Source organism: Dermacentor andersoni, chromosome 8 (assembly GCF_023375885.2).
Source record: "Dermacentor andersoni chromosome 8, qqDerAnde1_hic_scaffold, whole genome shotgun sequence".
Lineage (NCBI taxonomy): Eukaryota > Metazoa > Arthropoda > Arachnida > Ixodida > Ixodidae > Dermacentor > Dermacentor andersoni.
In genome coordinates this window covers 138,021,294-138,045,970 of record NC_092821.1, presented here as the reverse complement: position 1 = coordinate 138,045,970, position 24,677 = coordinate 138,021,294, and the positions used below count along the sequence as shown (strand labels likewise).

General features: G+C 47.8%; 2 protein-coding genes across 2 annotated transcripts; both read right to left on the bottom strand.

Annotated features, from left to right (window-relative positions):
- Positions 1-1,497: 1,497 nt before the first annotated feature.
- LOC129383366 (uncharacterized) lies at positions 1,498-8,546 on the bottom strand. The gene is made up of 3 exons (XM_055067827.2): positions 8,459-8,546; positions 3,623-4,428; positions 1,498-1,777 (listed from the first exon to the last, which is right to left on the bottom strand). Coding segments are annotated over exons 1-3 (819 nt in total). The 5' UTR covers positions 8,471-8,546; the 3' UTR covers positions 1,498-1,776.
- A 5,531-nt stretch (positions 8,547-14,077) lies between these two features.
- Positions 14,078-19,531, bottom strand: LOC126526041 (uncharacterized). The gene is made up of 4 exons (XM_055067826.1): positions 19,446-19,531; positions 18,844-18,962; positions 16,638-17,548; positions 14,078-15,058 (listed from the first exon to the last, which is right to left on the bottom strand). Coding segments are annotated over exons 2-4 (924 nt in total). The 5' UTR covers positions 18,856-18,962; positions 19,446-19,531; the 3' UTR covers positions 14,078-15,057.
- Positions 19,532-24,677: the final 5,146 nt, after the last annotated feature.

Below are 24,677 nucleotides of genomic sequence, written 5' to 3'. Positions count from 1 at the left end.
TTCTTACTGTGACTGCGAGTAAACCTTTTAGCGCCAAGCCACAACTTCACTCGTCCTTACGGCCTGTACCAGTATCCCCAATGCAATCTGCAATCATTAAGGCCACTGCTTTTACTACTTTCTATTTTTTTTGTCACGTAAGTCGCGCTCGTGATCTCAGTTCACGTCGCACATGGTCCTTTCGGCACGTGAACACATTCACCGATGCACTCGATTCCGTTCGGTGCGTTAAGATACCTTCATATAGTTACGTTCAAACTTTGCACGTCTGCTGAAGTCAGAGCAGAAGTCATATCAATATTTCGGCTTATTGCGAGAGACAAGCCGAACATGTACAATGTAACAGAACAGGTGGCAAGGCGGTCATCACTGTCTATTTCTGCTCATGAAATCACGCTACTTCTTTGTCTCCAGAAGCCCCTTCCTCGCTCCTTCTTCTTCGGCTAGGTTACATAGTATATTTTTCAAACCCAGATACAATGTGCAATAATTTGCCGGTATTAGAAAAGTTAACATTGTGCAGTTATATCGGGGGGAACAAACTTGGGAGTTGAGGGGTTAAGAAATCGAAATCCAGCCCCTGTGTTCACAAAAAGCTGTAGCGATAAAACTGTTCGTAATTGAAGATTACAGGCAATCTTGACGCTGGAGATATCATTAGCGAAGGCGGACCACTAATGTCCGAGAGTACTTACGAAAAAAAAGAAGGCTTTGTGAATATGGGGCACTAGTTCACTCTTTCCGACCATCTTTCCCGTCACGCCGAATATGTGCACTCGAATATGGCACTCGTTGACACAGTTATCGTGTTACCGTGCCATCGTGTCAAGCTCCTTACCTTCGCCATAAACGGAGCGAAACGGGACTTACCCATCCCCCGCTAGAGAGATTCAAATCCATGCTACGGCCGCAATCTGCAGTCGGGAGCTGTACCCACTGACCACGGCGCTACCTCTGAGCTCAGGGGCTTCCTAATTTGTGTCTCCCACACAGATCAGGAATCGGCGGTCGTGTGCATCCAAACAAGACAGAGGTTCACAGAAAGTTGGTTACATTATTGAATAAAGAGTAGCCGTCAAAGAGTTGTCTTAACCTGGAACCAACGTTTCGACGAGGTGAACGTGTCGAACACACTTGTCCAAACTTTCACTCCATCCTGAGCCCGTGTCCTTTTCGGCCACTGTTATCACTGTCGTACATAGGCATGCATTTGGCAACGCAATACCTCAAGAAATTAGGATAGCCTCGAATAATAGCAAAGTGGAAGTTTTTCGGGGTGTAAGATGGTGGTGTTCGTTGTAAGAGTCGGCTGCTTTTACTGTAAGTGACTTCAAAGCTACATCAATATTCGATGCTAGCTCTTTTTTTTTTTTTTTTGCCGGTGGCGTGTGGTTGATGGATTTGACTGACAGTAGTTCTCTGACGTGACGTCCGTTTGCAGAGAAAAACTGGGAGCTAAAATCTGCATCGGTTGTCGCAAAGAAAATCCACGAATCGTTTTGTAACAAATTCTTTTATTTAGTAACAAACCTCAAAACCGAACTTGTCTGCCGGCTAGTAGCAAACTTTTCTCAATTGTAGTTCCCAATTTTGAACCAGACCCATGCGTATAATGAAAGCTCATGCGTAAAGAAGTTCAGGCAGTGAGGGTTTATGAAAAATTAAAATAAATATAAATTAAAGCTCCTTGTTCAGCCCAAGGGAAACCGCGCCTGTTCACTGCGTTGATTTGGCGATGATGTCACTGCATCCAAGAACATTCCGAAGGGTGCATATTCTGAAAACCAAAGTACAAGATAAGATTAGTGGCTTTGTACAACTGCATGCTCAAGATCTACGTAGAGAAGACACGAAGACTAACTAAAGGGGCATGCCATTTAAATTTAAACTGTAGAAGTATAGCCTTTCACATAGTTATTGGCCGCTGCTTCGTCGGAGTAAACGGAACAAAACGCAGAGAAAGAAATCACTCCATGAATGTTGTGCTCAGGTGCCAGCGCTGTGCAATATGTGCTTTCGGCAAGTCGAATGACGTTGGAAAACACTTTTGGTTGTGGCAGAGGGATTTACTGCATCTTAATTTCGCACTACGTTTAGGACCTCGCCATGGGAAACCAGTTACTTGATGTTACGGAGAAATCTCAATTCTGTTTTGTTGAGACTTCACTACCGTGGCCTAACCGATCAATACGATTATAGCACAAATCTTGGATTCTCGAAGCCCACGAAGGCGCCTTAAATTCTCATCTCAGTTTCACGAGTCCAACGCGCTGCATTTCTAAAGCAGGTTAATAATTTATTATGGGTCACTGATTTTCTGAAGGATAATTACGAAAGTTTTCACAAAGAAAGAAAAGCATGACAAGCTTTTCACTCACTGATGGGGTACTTGAAACGCTTTGAAGCATGCAATGGCTTTAGCTCCCTTTGTCGGCGGCCTTCAAGTGACCTTGAGCTAAAAGCTAGAGCTGTTATCCGGGCACTCAAGCGAGAACATACGGGCATCGTTGCGAGAACAAAACGAGATCATTCGGGCAACCAATCAAAACATCAGCAAAAGCGCACTCTGGCCCCCAACACTTTGTACAGGACCGCATTACATACGCTAGTTACTGCCCAAACTAGTTTTCAAAAATATCGCTTCTGAGTTCTTCCTAATGTTTCTTTACAACGTCACTGAAGGCACGTGATTGTCATGTTTCGACGAAGAGACAGCGTTGCCTGTGCTCTTTTCAACGCCAGTGGTCCGTGAGTTCCGCGGCGCGGGTTTCGCACCGCCTCGAGAGATGGCGCCACGTTGCGTGACCAGGCCGGCAGCATCCGGCCCGCCGCGTAAGGTTGTGTGGTTTAATGTGGAGGGTGCCCTTGCGAGCATGCACTCTACCCATTATAACATCGTGGCCAGTATCATCTCCCACCAATCTGCTTTGCCGGTAGCTATTTCATGCTTACATCCACTCTCAATTACGGGAGAGTCACCATTTTTTTTCTCAACCTTCATGGCACAGTGTGCACCTGTTTGGAAGCCCCAACTCAGCGCATCAGCAAATCCCATTGCTTCTTTGCTTGAAATACAAATGGACGTTAGAAAATTCTCTAGCTTGAGTTCTCCATGCCTGAACGGGCTAGCCACATATTGATAGCTATCTGTTGCTGTTTTCGCCGGCTATTAGCAGATATTCGAACAATTACGCGAGCGTTGTTGCTGGCATTCACGCATATCTAATCAAGCGTACGCGAAGAACGGAGTGTTCGTGATTGGAAAAAAACTAGGCCCCTGAAGCCTTAAGATCCCACCCAAAACTATTGACGCCATATCGAGATTGGCAAGTGATTTTGTTTGGTCCGGTGGTTAAACTTCTGAATCATTGTTAATAATCCAAAAATTAAAATAAGAAAGGAAACAAACGTATTAGCAATGTCTTAAGGTTCAATGCACCAATCGTTCTATACAGGGCCCAGTGACGCTTACATGTGGCAGTTTTTGTAACGCGTACAGCAGCTGCGAATCATTTAACAACGAATGCATATTCGAGATCGCGGGCCTGCTCATTAGCATGCATCACCGAACAAGTAAGTCCTTACGATTTCATGCCACTCATCACAACATGGGAGTACTTACCACCACTTAGCGACATGGCCGTAAGTAACTCCCAGCTTGCCAAGGCCGGCGCCGTGGCCGTAGCCGTATCCACCACCATATCCACCACCGTAGCCGCCACCGTAGCCGCCACCGACAGCAAGCCTAGCGAGACCAGCACCGTGACCGAGACCGTATCCGGCACCGTAGCCACCGCCGACAGCACCCAGGCCACCGAAACCACCGTAACTGCCGAGACCACCTCCGACGGTGACCGCCGGAACGGCAGCCACGGTAGCCACAGCGGGAGCAGCAATGGCGACCGGTCGAACGACAGCCACTGGACGAGCTACAGCCACCGGCCGAGCTACGACCACGGGACGAGCCACGGCCACGGCGGGAGCAGCGGCTACGGCGACGGCGGGACGAGCGACGGCGACTCCAGCGCCGTATCCGAGACCACCGCCGAGGCCGCCTCCGTAGGCGAGACCACCTCCGTAGCCAAGGCCGCCTCCGTATCCGAGGCCGGCACCCGAGAACAGACCGAGACTAGCGCCTCCGAGACCACCAGCTGCGCCTCCGTGAAGGATCGCCGCGCCTCCTGCGCTACTGCTGTAGGAAGTGCTGCGAACGGCCGGGGCGGCGGCGACAGCTACAGGAGCAGCAGCAACCGAGTAACCGGCACCACCGACGCCAGCGCCTCCGAGACCAGCGCCGTAGCCGGCGCCATATCCACCTCCTAGTCCAGCGCCACTACCTACGGCACCGAGGCCTGCCCCGTAGCCACTGTAGCCGCCGATGAAGCCCGCGGAAGCCGCCGAGAAGAGGGCGAATAGAACGGTGGAGAGCTGCGAGACAGACAACCAGGCGTTGACAGGAGACCCAAGTTTTAAAAAAAATGCAGTGTTGTGAAACAGCACATGAGACATTGTCGGTCCACGAGCGTAGGAACACTGGTTTTTAATCTACTGTGGACACATATGTGAAGAGGCAGAAAAGTATGGCAAATGCTTGATATGCCCGGTGAAAGGTAACAGTACGGTTGAGGATTGGGCGAGTTGGTATTGCATTCTAGAACTGGTACAGCGCAACATACAAAGGAAGAAACAAGCCGAGCCGGCCAGATAAAGGAACAGAGCGCTGACTGTACAGGAAGCAAGATTTCTTGATCAATTTAACCTTGCATGACAGAATTGCGCGTTCTGTGACTCATGATGGTGTAGCCTTCCATCGGTGTGACGTTTTGTGAAGTATTGTGACGACTTGTCCTGATGCTTTCTTGTAGGTATACATTTCGTGCAACTTGCCAATAAACCAGTTGGAAGTCGGCGCTCTGTTCCTTTATCTGTCCGGCTCGGCTTGTTTCTTCCTTTGTAGGTTGCGCTGTACCAGTTATAGAAAGGTAACAGACCATTTTTGACTGGTTACTTGTCTCATTACCTGATCACACCGTTCGCATTCTGCGGGGTTTTGACTGACTTCAGATGAGAACAGGACAAAATTTCATTTAAGCCAGCTAAATATTATTTTTATCTTGCATGTTACTGATGCATGTCCTCCATGCGATTCGACCGTGCGTCTTCCTTGGAGTCATTTCACCATCTGGAAATATTTCACTAAATCTTGATTTTCTTTCCACTGCCATTCTGTCTTTCCGTCATTCCGCAGCTACCCAAAAAAAAGGGCCTGTATCATGTGAAGGTGGGGAAATAATACCGACATTGTTCCTCCACCCCCACAGCTCGCGCACTTTACATTGGGAGGGCATTGCTGTTGTCAGTCTAATGCGCATATTTTCGTGGTGTTCCGTGCAATTGCTACTCATAAACGCTCTATTTTTTTTACCCTACCACCCAGTCAGTGCTCTCGATGCTTGACGAAATCAAGCACTAACCGTAAAGCCGCAAAACAACTAATTTAGCCACTCAAGAGGACCGCTCTGCCAAACAAAGGCTGTGGTGGTGGTGTTGGTGGGTTGTAGCAACAGGCGGAGTTTAGCCTGGCGATCAAGGCCGGGGCAATTTCGCCGCCCGAGAATCTCTTACAATATCACTGTGGTGTTTCACCCCACGTCCTCCAAACCAGACTCTCTTAAGGAGACGTGAAGTTTCTTTGAGGGCTATAACTGATCCTTCGAGGAACACAAGTTGTCGCAGCCGCACATAAAGAAGGGCTTTTTTTTTTTTTGCAAATTCTGCAGGAGAGCATCTTGGAATTGTATCATGGAATTCCGAGCATGACCACAGAAAGTGTTCAATGTCTCCGGTCTCATCGCATGCCGTACAGTTGGGAGAGTTCATACGCCCCGTCTTAAATAACCATGCTGGAGTACTAGAGGGTCCTGTCCTTATTCGATATAGAAGTGAGGCTTCCTTCAGAATTAAATCTTTTGGTTACGTAGGGCATATGTGGCGGAACTCAAAGTGACCAAAGGTGATTTCGAATGTCAATTTTTTTTTAATTCGATTACTCTTCGGGGCATTGACTGCCAGAGCCTACACAATAACCTGGACAAAAGCCCTTAGCCGTCTTGAGTTCAATACACGTTCTCGTATGCAATTTTGCGCTATAGCTAGACACCACATTTTCTTCGTTACCCACATTTATGTCCAAGTGTTTTTGCTAAGAACAGCCTTCTTGCTCCATCATCTCTCCGGTTCTTGGCACCGGATACGACCTCTCGGTGTTTCAGGCAGCTTGCTCACAGTTTCTGGCTACTTCAGTCAATGAACTTATTGAATGATAAGATGCCACTATATTATAAAAAAGAACACTCAGAACATCTTCGCGCCTATATTAGGCTAATTCCTAAGTTGATCTAGTGCTCTATAACGTAAAAATATTCCAATATGTTTTTATTCCAATCTCCTGACGTCAAACTTGCCTAACTGCTGACGCAGGCATCTCGCGGTGACCCGCAGGGTTGTCTGAACAGCCCAATCAAACGCCCTCGTAGTTAACAAGAGGTGACTCTGCTTTGAAAATGAATAATATTGCTCACATTGAGCTTTTTTCCGTTTGTAATTGGCTGTCAGGAGGCGAGGAGCACGCCCAACCAGAGAGGGGCTCGATGGGGCCGAGCCATCGCACTGAATATAGATAACCAGATGAAGAGCGGGGGTATTGGCATATGCGATTGGTCCGCTTTCCCTTACTTAGCTTGCGGTGGCTGGTCGAAAATCACGGCGGCGTGCAAAGGAAGCTTAAGAATGCCGCTAAAACGAATCTTCAGCAAAGAAGAGAGGCCGTAAACCTGCCGAAAGGGCTCAAAAACGTTACACGGTCACGCAAAAAAAAAAGCTTTATGATACGCAAATACACCCAAACTATCCGGCAGCTGCGAGTATTCAGTGCCTGAGCGATCGGCGGCAGCCATATTTTGTTCCTTTCGGAACGGGACAGCCTGCGGCTATTCAGAAGAAAAAAAAATTCAGTTTTGTACGGCTTGTTAATGCATCTTTAACGCGTGAACGTCACTTTGACGCGGTGAGCTTTCGCGGTTTTGTGACATCGCGTGACAGGCAGGTGAAGTGGGGGCAGTCCGAAGATTTTTGACCATGCAAATAGCCGAGGGCTAATCACAAAAAGCTGTCGAATCAGAAATAACTACTTTCGTTTTGTTCATATCAATCATGTATAATCAGTGTGTACACGCCGTATCAAATGGGGAGCTATTGCGGCTTTCGTGACGTCGCGTGACAGACAGGGAAAGTGGGGGTGGCCCAAAAAATCTTTTACCAGTCGCGGAGGGCTGATTGCAGAATTGGAATGGAAAACTTTAGACTAGATTTACGTTATAGCTCCCCCCCCCCCCCCTTCTTTACTTTCTTTGGAAGTAATTTCGTAAAACCACCAATGAGAGCAGACATTCCCACCGCATTATGCTGGAAATCTCAGGTTATTAGCTGAATAAAGAAGAATGCGCTCGGATCTGAACATGCGGTCTGTCTAATAATAAGCCGTTGCTATCCTAGTCAGGGTCAGTACGAATTGATTTATTCATCAGAATTGTTTTTGTCGCAATGACAAGCCAATTAACTGCACTTAGAGACAAGGACCTGTACCAGAGATCTTCAGTTATACCTCTTTTTTTTTTTCGGGAACGAAACATTTCCTTTCAGCGAAAATTTTCTGATCTCGGTACAACTCCTTGGCCTCTGACGCCCTGGACTCAAATTTATACCCCTTAGCACACATGGTTGAACTCTAAGACACCACCAGTTACATTACCTAGCCTAACACTGACACCGTCTCGTGATCTAAAATATCAATCGACGCTTTTAGGCCGCGATCCATACACTCGTCTGCCTAACCCATCAGGGTTCTCCCATCATTTTTTTTTTCAGGGCGCTCGTTGGTTGGTCTCAAACTTCTCTCAACTTTCCTTGCGAGCTTCAAATACGCACAGATAACAGTGTACTGACCGAATGAAACTAGAACATGCTTTTCTCTTTCCCGACCTCTGTAGATTGACCTTCGTGACTTAGAATTTTGCGCGAAATGCACTGTAACCTATTTTTATTCTCCAGCCGACTTGCTTCCATGACGACGGTTTCCATCGCATGACCCAAAGAAATGGGCGTGTTTGATTCTTCTAGGAGGCGTGCTACCACTTGCGCGCCTCTTTTGAACTATCAGTCTACCGAGCATAGTGGTTCGTTTTACAGTACGTTTGACGTGGGTTATGTAGTTGAATCGCAAGGAAACGGATTAAGCTCAGTAAGGCTGGGACAGAACAAGGGTGACAGGAGAGCGCTGAGGCAACGCCCTTCTTGTGCAGGTATTTAGTCCAGCTAGGCAGGCGGGGGGGAGGGGGGGGATGACAATTGCCGACAGTGATATCGACGACGACTCCACACGAGCCCCGGATATACTCACAACGGCGTTCATGGTGTTCGGTGGCGGTTTAGATCCAGTACAGAGCTCGAAGATCACAAGAACCAGAGCGACTAAGACTGGTTAGCCGATTCCCCGCGATGCTTTTATACTCGAATCCGGCCGCATGCTCCGCAGTGACAGATCGGCGATGCGCTAAAACATAAAAAGAAGACGCAGCCAATGGTCTTCGCGGACGTCGCTTCGTTAGCTATCCACGCGAGAGGAGGTTTCAGCGAATGGTGTACGGAGAGGTTATGCGTTCCACAGGCCGCATGGTGACCGCACCGAAGAGTAAGCACTCCCCGGAAATCCCCGCCTGAGGTCCTGCGCAGGGCTATCGAGAATCTCCTCCTCCCCTTCGTCTGCATAGGGCGGGCCCAACGCGTCCGCTTCTGTCAGAAAGAAAAGAAAAAAGACAACGAACGGGGCAGAGAAAGACACGAGCAATAAAGCTACAGCATCCCCATCGCATCGCGCTTAACCTCACGCATAAACAGCGCCCGGATACTACAACCTACTCCTCTCGCGCGCTCTCGCTCTCTACGGGATGGTCCGAGAAGGCGGGAGAGGTCCGCCGCGGGACCGTCCGTCCGTTCGTCCGTCCTGAATCTTGCCCCGCGTAGCCAAGGTTGCGAGACCGAGATCGCTGCCAAACCAGGACGCACGGTCGCTCGTGATGAACGGAGACCGTGGGGTGGGTGCGTAAACGCGGCGGTTCCCGCGGGCCTTTTGCACGCTTGCTGAACGCCTGTTAGTTATGCTGCCCTCCCCCCCCCCCCTACTTATCGTGGCACACTGGCAAGTCTTTAAGCCTCTGCTTGAATTCATTCGGGGAGTGTATCGGCCTGCGCACTGCATGCAAAATCTAATCTTTCAATCGTCAGTGCGGATACTGAAGTGATATTTAATGGCTCACGGCAGCGTAACGGATTGGGCGGGGGGAGCTTCGAAATCGTCTCCTTTGTGCATTCCGTAGAGACGTTCTGTAGGCAAACAAGCAAGCAAGCTAACAAACATAACAAACATGTCGCCAGTTTCTTTAAGTTGTGTTTGCCGTAACACTTGCGATTGCAATCCAAGGCTGATCATGCGGCGCGAAATTTTGCATACGAAGCGCTCTGCGAATTAACTTTCCAATTCGTTAACGTTATCTGATGGAAAAGGTGCCGCGTTCTATCTTCGAGTGGATAGCCGACAAGCAACCAGGTCACGTGTTTGCATTCAAGCTATAGCTATTTGTTTTCGGAGCTTCCAGTGCGGCCAACTAGGTGTAGTTTCTTTTGTTTGTGTTTGTTTGTTTGTTTGTTTGTGTTTGTGAGCGCGCGCGCGCGCGCGCGCGTGTGTGTGTGTGTGTGGGTGTGTGTGTGTGTGTGTGTGGGTGTGTGTGTGTGTGTGCGTGTGTGTGTGTGTGTGTGTGTGTGTGTGTGTGTGTGTGTGTGTGTGTGTGTGTGTGTGTGTGTGTGCGTGTGTGTGTGTGCGTGTGTGTGTGTGTGTGTGTGTATGTGTGTTCTTGCCTTCTGTCTTCTTTTTTAATACTGCACAGTAAGGCACTTCTGGCTGCGGAAGAATTCACTATCCGAAAATCGTAACTAAAGACAAACAACACTAAACGAAAGAACGATAGAGATAAAAATGAATGGAGATAATCAAAATCTCAACATCGTATCGAGGCGAAATAAATTTGCGCTATAATGAAAGCTTCACATGAACTTGCAAATAGATACATATTATGCGCATGCGCAGTCATCGCATGACCTGTGACAGGCATGTGTGCTGTCTGCTCGTGGTGTAATAGTTCTGTTCACAATAAAACGCACAGCTACTGCGACAGAAAAATTATGACATTAAATTCTGATGAAATAGTATCACACGAATGTACGATCCCCTTCCAAAACGATCATCAGAGACTGAGAAGTATTACATATATCTTCTTTTCAGAATCCACATGATATTACTTTATTTATTATTTTTGTGTTTGAATTCTTGCATTAAGAGAAACATATTTATTGCATCCATGTCCTGTTTCAAGTTGTTATTTTCCTATTGTCTTGGATTACTTTAGCACACACTTTGATGTTAGATTCTTTTTGTGCGTGTACATGCTGCTCATTTATAATGCTATACAAATTTGATGAAGTTTTTTCAATTTTATTCCGCATAATTTTATCACACCATTAGGATGTCAGAACATTTAGTTGCACGTATGCTGTTGCTGTATATTGCTCTACAAATTTGAAGATACTTGGATATTATAATGAAAGACGTTGTTACCATGTATTTCACTGTAATCAACGCAGTTGTAGTTTGCAAGATTGTGCATATGTACCTAATCTGCTGTCAAACCTGTTGTTTTCGGGGCCTGAGACCTTTGTCAGGCTTCATGCCTTTAGTCTCTGCCTACCCTCGCTTGAATGAACGAGAAACAACATTTGAATTCTAGTTCAAGTTCAAAAGCACACTCCACCAGTCTGCGGCCTTTAAGCAGAAAGAAAGAAAGACTAAGAAAAACCGCTTATAGGAGGTATGCTAACCAGGCTGCGGTCTACATCATTGAGAATCTAAAAAAAAAAAATACGGTCATGCACAGCCTACACGAGTGGACGTTGCATGTCATGCCGGCCTTTTTCGTTGCCGTTTTGTTAAACGTCACATGGCGCGAGCGCCAACTGTGACCAGTAGTACATGTTCCCCAGCTGCCTAATAAAAGCGTGCTTTGCGATAATGTTAACCGCCGGGAGCAAATGTAATGGCATGGTAATTTTTACTGGGAGGGTCTGATTGAAGTGATTTCAAGTGGCCGACTTCCGGCTACTGCGTATCACTAATGTGCTGCGGCTGAAAGCCCACTTGCGCGTGAGTCATTAAAGCTCGTACTGCTCAATATGCGTGACTCACGTGCATTCGATCCGCCCACTTAAAAGTCGGCGCTCTCCAAGTTTGCATCTCCGCTTGCCCAAGGTCTCTCGAAGCGTATCACGACGTTCGAAGTGTAAGTCAAAAGCGCAAGGTGATGGATTACGAGTACCGCGGCCAATCCGTTCAAGGAACACGAGGCAGTTTATTGGAACAGGGCCCGCTGTGCATGTGCGATGCCTTAAGGAGGCTGTAAGATTGTTGTCTTTTCCCACAGTGCTACGCTGAGACAATGTCGCGGATACGCGTATTCACATGGGCGAAAAGTGACACTTAAGTAATCTGCGGCGTTGGGTAGTGCCAAGAGTTACCCCTTTATGACACGTTATTGGCATATGCTGAACGTTGCGTCAGTTAAGCAAGGGTGACACTATTTGCATAGCTATTTTATTTCCGAGATAAATCCGAACTGTGCATAAATGCTAAGCTCATGTAGTCGCGGCCTTCTAGGCAATGTGGAAGGGCGCACACTGCTCGTTTTTCACTGCCAGTCTCCACCTCTGGTCGAATACCCGTCAAGCATTGGTGACGTGAAATTGCCGCGCGACTGGCCGCTCGAGGCGCTTTGCGTGTATTCGCGAGCTACTTTCACGCTCGGAAAAATACGTTTATGTAGCACGTATTGAGGAACAGAAAGTTGTAGCGGGGAGTTTTTCATGTCCCTCTACAATTTTCTCACTGACAATTTTAATCTAACTATAATATTTTAGACATTTAATAATTAATTAAGACTAAGTATCTTATTAGGTAGAATAAAAAAAATGAGATTTTGCAAGCGAAGGCAAACAACATTACCTCATGTTCTGCGCAGCTACGTGGCATTGGCGTATTTTTAAACTCTGGATAAAGTTAGCTGGGACACCCTGTATAGGCACCGTACTCTATTTCGGTCGCACCCGCCGTGGTTGCTCAGTGGCTATGGTGTTAGGCTGCTGAGCACGAGGTCGCGGGATCGAATCCCGGCCACGGCGGCCGCATTTCGATGGGGGCGAAATGCGAAAACACCCGTGTACGTTGATTTAGGTGCACGTTAAAGAACCCCAGGTGGTCGAAATTTCCGGAGTCTTCCACTACGGCGTGCCTCATAATCAGAAAGTGGTTTTGGCACGTAAAACCCCATATTTTTTTTTTTTATTTCGGTCGCGAGCGCCGGTGATGCGCTGTGGTCGATTGGCGCAGAAACATGTCAGTCCGCTTCTGGGTAAATAGGTTCAGGTGTCCCGCGCTTCTTATACAAGAAATACGTCATATTTTGCGTCATAGAAGCAGGAAACTTAATTTTACATCGAACTACATGGCACGTGCCTATATAACTATCTTTAATACGTGGCGCACTATTTTCGGGTCGCGGATGAGGGCCGTTACAGGAGTCTCCCTAGTCTTCGTAGGTTTGCCTGCTATGTGTGGAACAGGGCGTACAAGTATTCTCCATTGCTTTCCTCTGATCTGTGTGGAGATGATGTGCAGTACTCGTTCTGCCTTCCCTGCTGTAGTACAATTACGCCCATTGTTACTGCACTGCTTCTTGGGTGTTGCAGTGTTGCAGGCCGCCGAATCATCGGGCAACGTCTCTGTGTGTGGGGTCGTCTAGAAGAACAACCGTTCAGACGGAGTGAAGACGAGTTTCTTCGCCGCTGGTCAGCGCAGTACTTAACCGTATCTCGAAGCAGAAAATTCTCCTACGGCCAGAGTGATGTGTGAACTTGATGAAAAGAGCTCTACGAAGACGAGGTCTAAAAGAACAACATGTACGACGGACAAGGCGCATGTTGTTCTTTTAGTCCTCGTATTCGTAGCGCTCTTTTCATCAAGTATGCAAAACCAACTCGCCCACATCAAGCTTCTGCTGCTTCTGATGTGCGAAATTTACGCTCGCCTGAGTAACAACTGCCTGTTGGTGTTCGACCCGGGGTTGTCGTCTGTGAATCCGAGGCTGGCAAATAATGTTTCTTTTTCTTTGTTTCCTGGTAAATAACTGGTAAATAAAAATTATACCTGGTCCGCATGTCGCATAATATCGATAATGCAACCAATGTGTCCGCATAGGAGTATACCCTTGTTGGACAAGTTGGTCCGACGTGTACGTTGAGTGTACTATCGCAAAGGCTGAAGTTTCTTTTCTTGCTCCATACTCGGCCGTCTAATATCAATCCTGTTAAATACCTTTCTCCCACTTTTTTCCCCGGCAGATCAGACATAGTCACAATCGCGACCTGACACCGTACTTCGCATGTACTAACCTTTTCAATCACTCGTTCTTTCTTTTTTTCTTTTTCGCGAACCATGAGCGAACGGAACGCACTCCCTCCAAACACTTCTTTTTTTTTTTTCAGAACGTGGCCTTCCTGATTTCGAAAATTGCATATATCATTGTCGGCTAAACACCATTATCGACAATGCCATACTCTTCTCTATATCTTTACAACTCATGAACTAGTGAACGCTATTCCTTTGTGCGCATAAAAGTCATTTTACAGAGCTGCGCAATTTTTGCCCCGAAAGTATATGAACTAACTTGTTATTGCTTTTTCCTTGCTATGTGCTTTTGTATAAATTGTTCACTTTCGTTCAGCATTGTTCATTTTTCCGCCTGCCCCCCTGCTCGGTCTTCCTACTGCTGTAGGTCTTAAATGAAAAACAAAAATAAAAGCTTTATACAGCATGAAATGACGAAGACGGAGAGACAAGCACAGAGAAGACAAGCGCTGAACTGCCAACCGAAATTTTATTCGTGAACACAGCCTTTCATAAGCGCCGTCCTCTCACTTCTGACAAGATATAAGGATATTTTTCAAAAAAGGTAAGCTCAAAACATGTTTCTCTATGAAAAAAACCACGTGAGACAAACCCAAACATGCAAAGCCTGACACAACGTACTATCAATAACCGGCACAGATAAATGTTCTAGATATGGTTTCATATAAAATTCGATGAGCCGCAGCACAGGTGAAGCGAGACAAAGCTTAAAGGGAAACAAATATACAGATTGCAAAACCGCTAAAATGGAAAACATTAAAAGAAAAACGTGGTCTACGGTAAAAGCCTCAAATGCAACCGCGCTGAAATAAACTTCGCTGAAATAAATTACTCTCGTCTTTATTTCTACTAGCGACCCCAGCTGGTCTTTATCCGTGTGTCTTCACACATAACAGAGAAGCAGCCCTCATCCTTCAGTAAACTCTGTTCAGAGTAACCTTCTCTTTCGTATAATTTTCTTCATGGCTCATCTTCTTACGATTCTAATTTTCCATCATGCTCAGTAAATAATCGCAAACACAGCATCGCGCTGTACCTTGATATACCAGGCTAAGGTTGTCAGAGAACGCTCAAAACTCTCCGTCTTAACAAAACAAGGACACTCGCCATTTCTGGCCATGGCTACTTACTTGCCGTAACCAGCAGAGTATGCCAATATATAAGCAAGCAATGATGCGTAATAACTACTTTTCTTTATTTATTAACAACGCTCACAGCCAAGTAAACGCGTGTTCTTAGGAAAGCATTTTTTTTTATAATGGTGCCATATTTGGACGTGCCCATGTCACAAGATGTGAGCCTTATGGTAATATTCAGACGTTAACACATTCCTGATGACGCACACAAAAATAAATTAGAAATGGCCACTTCAGTCAGCGTGAATCCAGATTTGGTGATGGTCTAAGATGTAAAAAACGTTCCGTATGTGTTCTGGAAGAGAAAAGAATTGTAAATAATTAGATGCGTTATCCAGACAAAAGTAATGACAGTCTCCTCGTAATAACGAAATAAAGTGGAATCATTGAGATTGCGGACAAATAAGGAATGCAGTGAGAATGACTGGAAATTTGCAATTAACGCAGCAGTGGATCTGCTATGTCAAAACCTGCAAATTTTTCTTACTGGCGAAGGTTTCGCTTCTTATATAACGCGAGCAAGCTTACGTGATTATCGCAAATAAATTTTACGGTGTCTACCTTGCAAAGTCAGTTAACTGGGGCATTACAAAGCAGCCTTACAGGGGAGTTGGTACACTTTAGTGCGGCCTGCTTCCGTACTAGCAAGATTCAACGAGGGTATAACAAAGTTATAAAGCAATAGTAGAACATCTATTGCAGAAAATGCCAATCTACAATGTATGGTAGGTACATAGTGAACTCCTCTTGTTCCATAAAACAGCAAGAGACACTATTTAGAGCGTGTGACGCATTTCTTTAGGAAATGTCTTTCTAACTGCTAACGCGCATATTTTTCTGAGTTGAACCAATCATATATACAGCAACACTCTATGCCTCTAGCCACCACTGCATCTGTCGTGTCCGTGGGCAAAATCTCCACCAATCACATCGGCAGGCACGCTCCCCGTCCACCGCCGGGTTTATTTCAGCACCACGAGATGGCGCTCGCCTCCGCGCATACGCGGCAGCGGCGGCACCGGCCGTGCGAGGGAACGAATAGAAACCAATCCAGAAAGCTTCCCTTCACGCACAACGTTTGCCGCAAGCGTTCGAACTGAATTAAGAGGTTTTGCGTGTCAAAACAAAGATTCGATGATGAGGCACGCCCTAGTGGGAGACTCCAGATTAATTTTGACCACCAGGGGATCATTAACGTGCCCCCGATGCGCGGGACACGGGCATTTTTTGCATTTCATCCTCATCGATATGTGACCTCGTGCTTAGCAGCGCAACACCACAGCCGCTAAGCCACCGCGGCGGGTCTCGCAAGCGTTTCCCAGTAACGATTACGGTTGCATAAGCTGCAGCTGTCGCGAAGCGGCAACTGTAGCATACGAGGCAGGGAGGACGTCACTACACTTTCGTAGGTAAAAGAACAACTCACCTAACAACTTCATTTGTGTTCTGATAGCGCTATGCAAATGCCACGCATAGTTAAAACTCCAAAAGAAAAGCGGGAACACGTTGAGCGGCGACGGGAACAGTAACGTAAATATGCACAATGGCGTCGTGCTCAGCTTCAGCAGGTCCCAGTTCAAGGCTACGCGACATTGGTACATTGCATCAGCTGATACCACAGCTTCGCTGGCTAACTACCTTCACAGCGTGTATTGAAGCCCTTTAAAAAAATCTACTTTCATAATCATTCACAAGAAGAAGGCGCTTAATTCCGCCACAAGCGCATTATTACATCTTGCAGGAGGGCACGAGAAATCATGGGAAAGCAAGTTAACGAACTTTATACAATTCATTCGCTCCTGCACGGCAGTAAGCAATACAGTATTGAATAGGAGCGACAAATTAATTATTTTTCAAACAGAAGGGCAACTTACTACCACTTGGCTCCGTGGCCGTAAGTAACGCCGAGCTTGGCGACGCCAGTACCGTAGCCATGACCATAGCCAGCACCGTAGTTGGCGCTATAGCCACGACCATAACCCGCACCATATCCGTTACCGTAGCCGACACCGTATCCACCAGCGAGAGCTCCGACACCTCCGTAACCACCACCAAGACCACCCCCGACAGCTACGGCCGGAGCCACGGCAACGGTGGCCACAGCTGGAGTAGCAATGGCGACGGGACGAGCCAGAGCCACGGGGCGAGCCACAGCCAGAGCCGGTGCGGCGACAGCGATGGGGCGAGCCACAGACACAGCAGGTGCGGCGACAGCAACGGGACGAGCTACAGCAACGGCTGGAGAAGCAGCCACAGCGACAGCGGGGGAAGCAGCCACAGCGACAGCAGGGCGAGCTACGCTAACGGCCGGAACGGCGGCGACGCCGACGCCATAGCCGGCACCGGAACCAAGAGCAGCTCCTCCGAAGCCGACACCAGCTCCATAGCCGAGGCTGCTGCCGGCACCGTAACCGAGACCAGCGCCACCGAGACCACCAGCTCCCGCTCCATGCAAGGTGGTCACGGTGGTAGTGGTGGTGCCATAAGAGGTTGTGCTGCGAGCTGGTACTGCTGCAACGGCGGCAGGTCTCACTACCGCGGCAGGAGCGGCAGCGACGGCTATACCGGCGACGGCAGAGCCATAGCCAGCGCCGGAGCCTGCGCCGGAGCCTGCGCCGAAACCGGCACCGTAGCCGGAGCCTGAGCCTGCGCCATAACCGGACCCGTAGCCAGCGCCGTAGCCAGCGCCGTAGCCGGCGCCGATTCCTGCGCCGTAGCCACCACCGTAACCGCCGATGAAGCCGGTGGAGGCGGCAGAGACCAAGCCGAGGAGAACGGTGGTGAACTGCAAGAGAGTGTTCAGAGCAGTTGACTACACGTAGCCGAGTTACGCGAAACCTACCACTATATGCTTGCAATGTTTGCTGGTTAATCTTTCTTAGATAAACGAGTTAAGATAAAGCTGGGGAAATAATTTCAGGCATTTGCCTTCTTCCCTAGTGCTGGAAGAAATGCCACGAGGAGTTCAAAGCAGGAAGAAAAACTGAAATTGTCGGAGTGGTACACACAGGCGACCAAAAGGACGTGTGGTCAATAACCGCCATAATGCCCTTGTATAAAGGATGAAGCTGTTCTATAGTGTGCTGTACAAACTGCATAACCGCCTAAACCACTGTAATTGAAGAAAGAGGATTCAAGTGCGTTTGCAGCGACCGGCTGTAGAAAGGGTGGTTTCAAGTTCATTTCCTTGCCTTACTTTAACAGGCTGGAATGAATGAACAAGCCTGTCAGCGTACTTAAGTAAAATAGGCAAACCAACAAAGGTAATTTTAGACCGTGAAGATGAATTAGTGCGACTAGGACCGTGGTTGTACTAAAGGTGCACTTGACACCCCTGTGCTAGTGCTCTAGTGTCCGCTATTTTCCTTGTTCCTTGAGCAGCCACAAAGTAACAACGCCACCATAGGTCGCTCTTTATAAAAAAGGAGTTGTGTTTCCGGTTCCTCTTGGACAATTCAAAACAAATCAGTAGAGTATGGATTCATAAGCCATGCCGTAAGGAATCCAGCCGCTGCTGTCCGCAGGCCTATGCACTATCAAAACTTATTTACTCGCAAGTCTGCCTAAAAACCCCTAATCGAATATTTTGCCATTCTATATACATTTCCTTTTGTTTATAGAAAACATATGCATTGTGTAGTGAACAGCAGTCTTAAAGAGCCTACTTAGCATATAGTTGTTCTATCCGCTGCCAAGCACTTCACTAGAGGATGTTTAGCTCAGGCTAACCAGTTTGCTTTCCCGCAAATAAATTTCTCTCTCGCTCTCCACACACTAGTTGCTGTACAGCTGCAATGCGTTATCTACCAAAAATACGTAACAGTAAGCCTTCAGCTTGCCTCTAAATGCATGTGGATCTTATGGTAAAAAAAAACACTATTGGACCTGTCACAGACCGTCTAAATAAGCCATTGCATGGACCTATCTGTACGCATGCGGTCAGCGCCTAATTTCTCCAGTGATCTTGCTTAAACCAAGTGGTAGAAGGAGCATCGGGAGAGGAGCGAAGTCCCGAAGAATAATCCACGTGCAGTACGGCCAAAGTCCAGCATTTGTCCCGGCCTCTCCTGATATACTCACAACTGCGTTCATGGCGGCACTCTTAAAGGTGATTGCGACGCCGAGGCGATGATCACGGAGACCAGAGAAGCTTGCGCCCAGCCGACGGACGCTCGGTGCTTTTATACCTGAATATCATTCTGAGAAGAGAGCGACATCGTTGAAGGGGAAACAAACAGTAAAAAAAAAAGAAGACCAGAGGCAGGCATGGCCAATGGTCACTGCGGACGCGACTCTTCGGAACCTCTGTACACGTGGGAAAGGAGGGTAGAGCGAATGAGCTCTGGAAAGGAGATTCTGCTACACGCGCTAGCAGACAAAAGCACGGAAGCGCCCGGGAAAGTCCCTTCTTTGCATCGAGGCCCTGCCTTGGCCAGTCCGTCCCCCGGATCTCTCCTCCCACTCGCTTTCTTTCGCAATGCGTGCCGAGGCGTCAGCTTGCTGGCGCCAGATCGCGCTCGTTTCAAAGCAAAGAACACACAGAAAAAAAACAGGCAAACGCGCTCTTCATGAAGCTACGGAGCTACGACGATCCCTCGCGTCACTTAAAGCCGACGCAACCTTACAAGGCGCCGCCCCTCCCGCTCGGGCGAGATCTTCCGAGAGGGGAGCGCCGGACCTACTCTGAACCTTCTGACTCTGCATCTTTAGGACAACCAAGGTTGCTCCTCCTGGACCGTTGCCAAAACCGGAGAGCTCTTGCGCGACACTCGAGCGGTACCACGAGCGCTTGCGTTGCCTCTGGGACGGGCGCGTAACCCCGGCGTTCCTTCCACTAGCTATGCACGTCGGAAACGAGTTTAGCAGCGATGGATTGAACCGGACACGTCGTTATCGCGCGTTATCGTTCTGCGCGCGCTCTACGCGCCTGCACTTGGTCGACACCTAGACCGCACAGGAAGGGAATGGCTCTAGCTCCCGGCACGTATTATTCGCTTCGATTGCAATCAATTACAAGCACAAATAGCGTTCGATGAATCGGAATGTCTTGAAAACCAGGTTCGATATTGTGGCCACGATAGCAGTGGTGGCAAATGTCTTTATGTAAATTGTGGTCCTATAACGTTCAGGACTTGAGCAGTTAAGGGTTAACGGTCAAGAGTTAAGAGTTTTTTTTTTTTTACAGGTTTGTTCTTGTACGTCCAAAACAACGGTAAACGAGTTGTTTCTAGCATTCTGCCTCATCGATATGCGTTTTGCGCGGTCAAGAGTCGAACCTGCGACCTCGTGCACAGCCGCAGAAACAGAGTCTGAGGAATTGAGAATATTTTTGTGCTGAATTGGGCAATCCTTTTACAAGCCGTGAAGTGACAATACGCACTTTTAAGAAAAAAATTACCCGCTTGATGGTGCTTAAATTTTAAAACGTTTCCTTTGGCAGAGATCGCAATTATAACAATCGCAATTATAAATTAAATTATCTCGTAGCCATCGTCACTGCAGAGCCCGCTTGCGCGGCACTACACTTTTCTTCTTACGATTTCCCCATACCCTCCTCCTCCGTTTTTGCCTCATGGTTCCGCTGCACTCTCCTCCCTCGCTTTCCTCCTCGATCCCTCTTCGCTGTCGCTGTCTTTCAGCACCCGATGTGCTCCGCATTCACTCTTTCGTCCTTCGCTGTGCTTGTTCGCATGCAGCGTTTTGTTTCCATACGTCTGACGCGCTACTCTGGCGCCACCTATATGTGAATAAAGTGCCTTTCCTGTCTCTTTTATTCGTCTCTGCTGTCCGTGTTACGTCCCGCTGCACAGGCATAGCTACGAATTGCCGTCGTCGCCGCACAGCAGTCTTGAGCGGCACTACACCTTCCGCTGCGCTTCACGTTCGCTTTGATCCTTCGCTGTGTTCGTTCCCTATGTTACGAGGGACAACGCCGACGCTCGCCGCAGGAAGGGGTGCCCAAGAACTGCGCTCTAAACAAACATCCTGTATATGTGAATAAAGTGCCTTTCCTGTTCCTTTTATTCGTCTCTGCCGTCCGTGTTACGTCCCGCTGCACAGGCATAGCTATGAATTGCAAACCAACTTGTTCACCTTCCACTCATTTTGCTAATAAGGTGCTTTGAATTTCACGATGCACACTTGCGGAACATAAGTTGTTCAAAACTTTCCAGCAACGAAGACAACTCACGACTATCGATACGAACCGAACTCGAGGCCACGTCTAGAACGCCGTCCTAGGACGGCGTTCTAATTATGGGCACTGGGTGCCACCCAGGTGGCGTTGCAGCTGTTTTAGTTTGCTACAACGTCTGCCGATTCCAGCCGCTTGGGCTGCGACGGAAACGAGACGATTTTCTGAAGAGCAACAGACTCCTCGCACCAGGGTCCTTGAATGTACTATATGTATATACGTAGAACGCGGAAAACGCTTGCATCGAGATAGTGCGGGCTAAAGTGGATCGTGAATGCGCGACGTTTCCTACAATATGTTATCAGACAGTTTCAGTTGGGCGTCCTCGGCAGCTCTGCATACGCAGGAAAACCGCGGAAGTGACAGTGCGCATGCGCAGTACGCAGGAGCACGCAACCTTTTCTTGCGTGCGGCCGCAGCTTTTCAAAAGCTGCGTCGCGTCCGCCGCGGGCCCTGGGGGCTTTGCGGGACGTTCTCGCGTGTTCTCGCGCGTCCACGAGAGCGCATTTTTCCATACGGCTCTTGCCGAAGATATGACTCCGACTTGCGGCTTGGCTTAGTGGCGGCTAACATTGGCTACACAGTTCCTGAAGGTGGCATATGGCTGCGCTGAGTAGCACAGACTACCGGCTCCTGTGCGTGCAAGTCAGCGATCCCCATCTCAACTTTTGCGTCTGGCCAGCTATTGCCGTTTCGTGCGCGCGCGCTTGTCGCTACGTACGCACAGCCTCGCGCGCTGCGTACGTGGGCGGTTGCGGACGGCCAACTAAAGCTGTCTATTTCCCCACTCAAAGTTTGCACTTCCGCTCGCGCAAGGTCTTTCGAAGCGGATCACAACGTTCGAAGTATAATCAAAAGCGCGAAGTGATGTGTTATGAGAACCGTGGCTAATCTGTTCCGAGAGCTCACGGCATTTTTTATTTTTTTTTTGGAACGGGGCCAGCTCTGCATGGGCAAAGCCTTGCGGAGGCTATAACGTTACCATCTTCTCCCACAATGCAACGCTGCGACGATGTCAAGGAGGGACTATTTTGCACGTAGGCGGAAAGTGACACGCTAGCCCTTGTGGAGTGGGGTGATTTTTCCAGTGTTGCCGTCCAAATTAAGTATAGCGGTGCTTAAGATGTACTACAGTGTTTGCGTAGCTGCATTGCCTGCTATGTCATTCAGAGTTTCCAGTTCTTAAATTTTCAGAGTGGAGTGCACTGGCCGCAAGAATACCCATACGCAACATACTGCCAATACGCATTCTTAAATTTTGATAAGACAAATTCCTGTAAGGGAACGCGCAAGCTTACAAGCCACAAATGCGATCATAGCTTTCGAACGAGAAGCTTAAAAGGCGGCATTTTACGGTTATATTTAAAGGTGTATTATTACAGGAGGTCCGTCTCGCGAGTTTTTCATGCCTACTTCGCTGTCTCCTCAACGGGCACCAAACTGTATATATCACTCAAACATTTTTTACAGCTTTATGGGGGCATAAAGGCTGTTTGATTGTTGCATGGCTAACGCCCTCACGTTTAAGCGGTAAGACTACATTGTTAGTTGGAACTAACGATGGCACCTTGTTGGCGGACTTTTTCTTGCGAGTAAAAATGATGACACCTGTGACAGGTGAAATGAAAAGTGCATTAAATAAAGTTTCATATCCATCTCTGTGAAATTCTCCCATCGGGTATTTCCGTGCGCCCAAGCTGTCAGAATGATTACATGGTTTTCGACTACTTCTTTTGTCATCGCACGTCTACTTAGGTCTCCGTTGTCGTCCTCTATAAATTTTTATAAGGCCGTAACGGCAGGGACGTTACCCGTGTGACAAACACAGTTAAGGGTGTAAACATATTTACACTGTACACTCTAAAAAAAGTTGCACCCTTTGGGGTGTGTATTTGCCACACAACGATAATTGTCATCAGTCTTGCCCTCATTTCCTTTCTTTAACGCTGCAAGGCAGGTACTTCCAAGACGCGAACGGCATGGGCGTTATCAGCATGTCAGAGTATTCTCGACAGGGAAGCATCGAGCGCAGTGTTTTCAAGAAAAGGAAACCCAAGAAAGACAGAAGACGATTATTGTTGTGTGGCAAATATACACCCCAAAGGGTGTAAAATTGTTTAAGAGTGTAGCGCAAGTGATGCGCTGGGGCCGATGGGCGCTGAAGCGGGTCACTGCGCTCGTTTGTTCGTGCCTCTTATGCAATAAATACATCATATTTTGCAACATATAGCAGTAAACTTAATTTTCGCTCATGAAAATAACAAAACTAAGAAAACATTATGAAATGGTTTCACAAAATGCGATGAATCGCAGCATTCGTGTAGCGAGACAAAGCTAAAAGGGAAATAAAAAAAGACATTGCGAAATTGATAAAATGTATGACATTAAACAATGCACATGGTCAACGGCAAAAGACTCAATGGCCACTTAGTTGAAATTAGGTTCGCTGAAATAAATTGTCTCACCACAGAGAAATTACTCTTGTCCTCATTTCTTCTGGTGACCTCCCTCCCCCTCAACTGGTATTCTTCCTTGCGTTTTAGTGTTTTAGTGCTTAACAGATAAGCATCCCTCATGATTCAGTCATTCTGTGAGAGTAAGCTTGTTTTTCGTATAATCGATTTCATAGTTCCTCGTCTTACGATTCTAATTTTTCAACATGCTCAGTAAATAAACACAAACATAGCATCGCGCTGTGCCTTAACACACCGGGCTAAGCCTGTCCTAGAAGGCCCACACACTCCGTTTTAACAAAACAGGGACACTCGCCATTTCCGGCAATGCGGACTTAGTTGCCTTAACGAGGAGAATGTGCCAATGTATAAATAAGCAATGATTCGCAATAACTTCTTTTAAATGTGTCAGGAGCGAACCATAATAGGAGCGACAGCGTCGTCTCGTAGCGAGCGCCGGAGCCAGAGACGTAGCGAGCGCCGGAGCCAGAGCCGGAGCCAGAGCCGGAGCCAGAGCCGGATCCTGCGCCAGGGCGTTGAGCGGCCCTGAGCTAAAAGCGATAAGGCGTAAAGCAAAAGCGTATCACCGGGTATGCATGCCCCAGCTGTGTTTAATAGCGAGAAGTGTCAGAACAAATAAGAAAATAATATCGTAATAGAAAACTCAGTGCCCTTCTACTCTGTGAAAAAGGATGACCAGCGAAGCTGGGTATGGGGGCCCTGTAATGGCGAACTGCACCTCCACCGCCGGTCGACCCGGCATTGCTCTACTTTTGGGATCGGCCCATGCATGAAAAATTGTTGGTCTATGCGCGGGCGTGATCCACCAGATCCTAGCCATAGACAGCTTCGCTGGAGGAGGAGGAGGAGGAAGAACTTTATTAAAAACACGCTGTAAAAATAAAATTTACTTGAATAGACATTGTATAGGATAGATTGCGGCTTCACGTCCTGGGGCTCTATAGGAAAACCACGTAACCTTATCTCAGTTCCCTTCCACCCGTGCAATGAGTATAGCCGCGTGCGGTGAGGACTGCGGAAGAACAGCGCGCCTACGAAGAACGCCGTCGTGAACAGCAGCGGCAATACGCACATGAGACGGCGGGCGGCACGTAATACGGACGAAGATCGTGCCGCAAACGCCAGGCGTACGCACCTTTGGTTGGATCACCCCTACCGACTCCACTCCCATTGTAATTGTGCGTGATTTCAACATAGACGTGTCTCGGCCAGACGGAAAGTCGTCGTTCGTGGTATTCTTCTTGGAA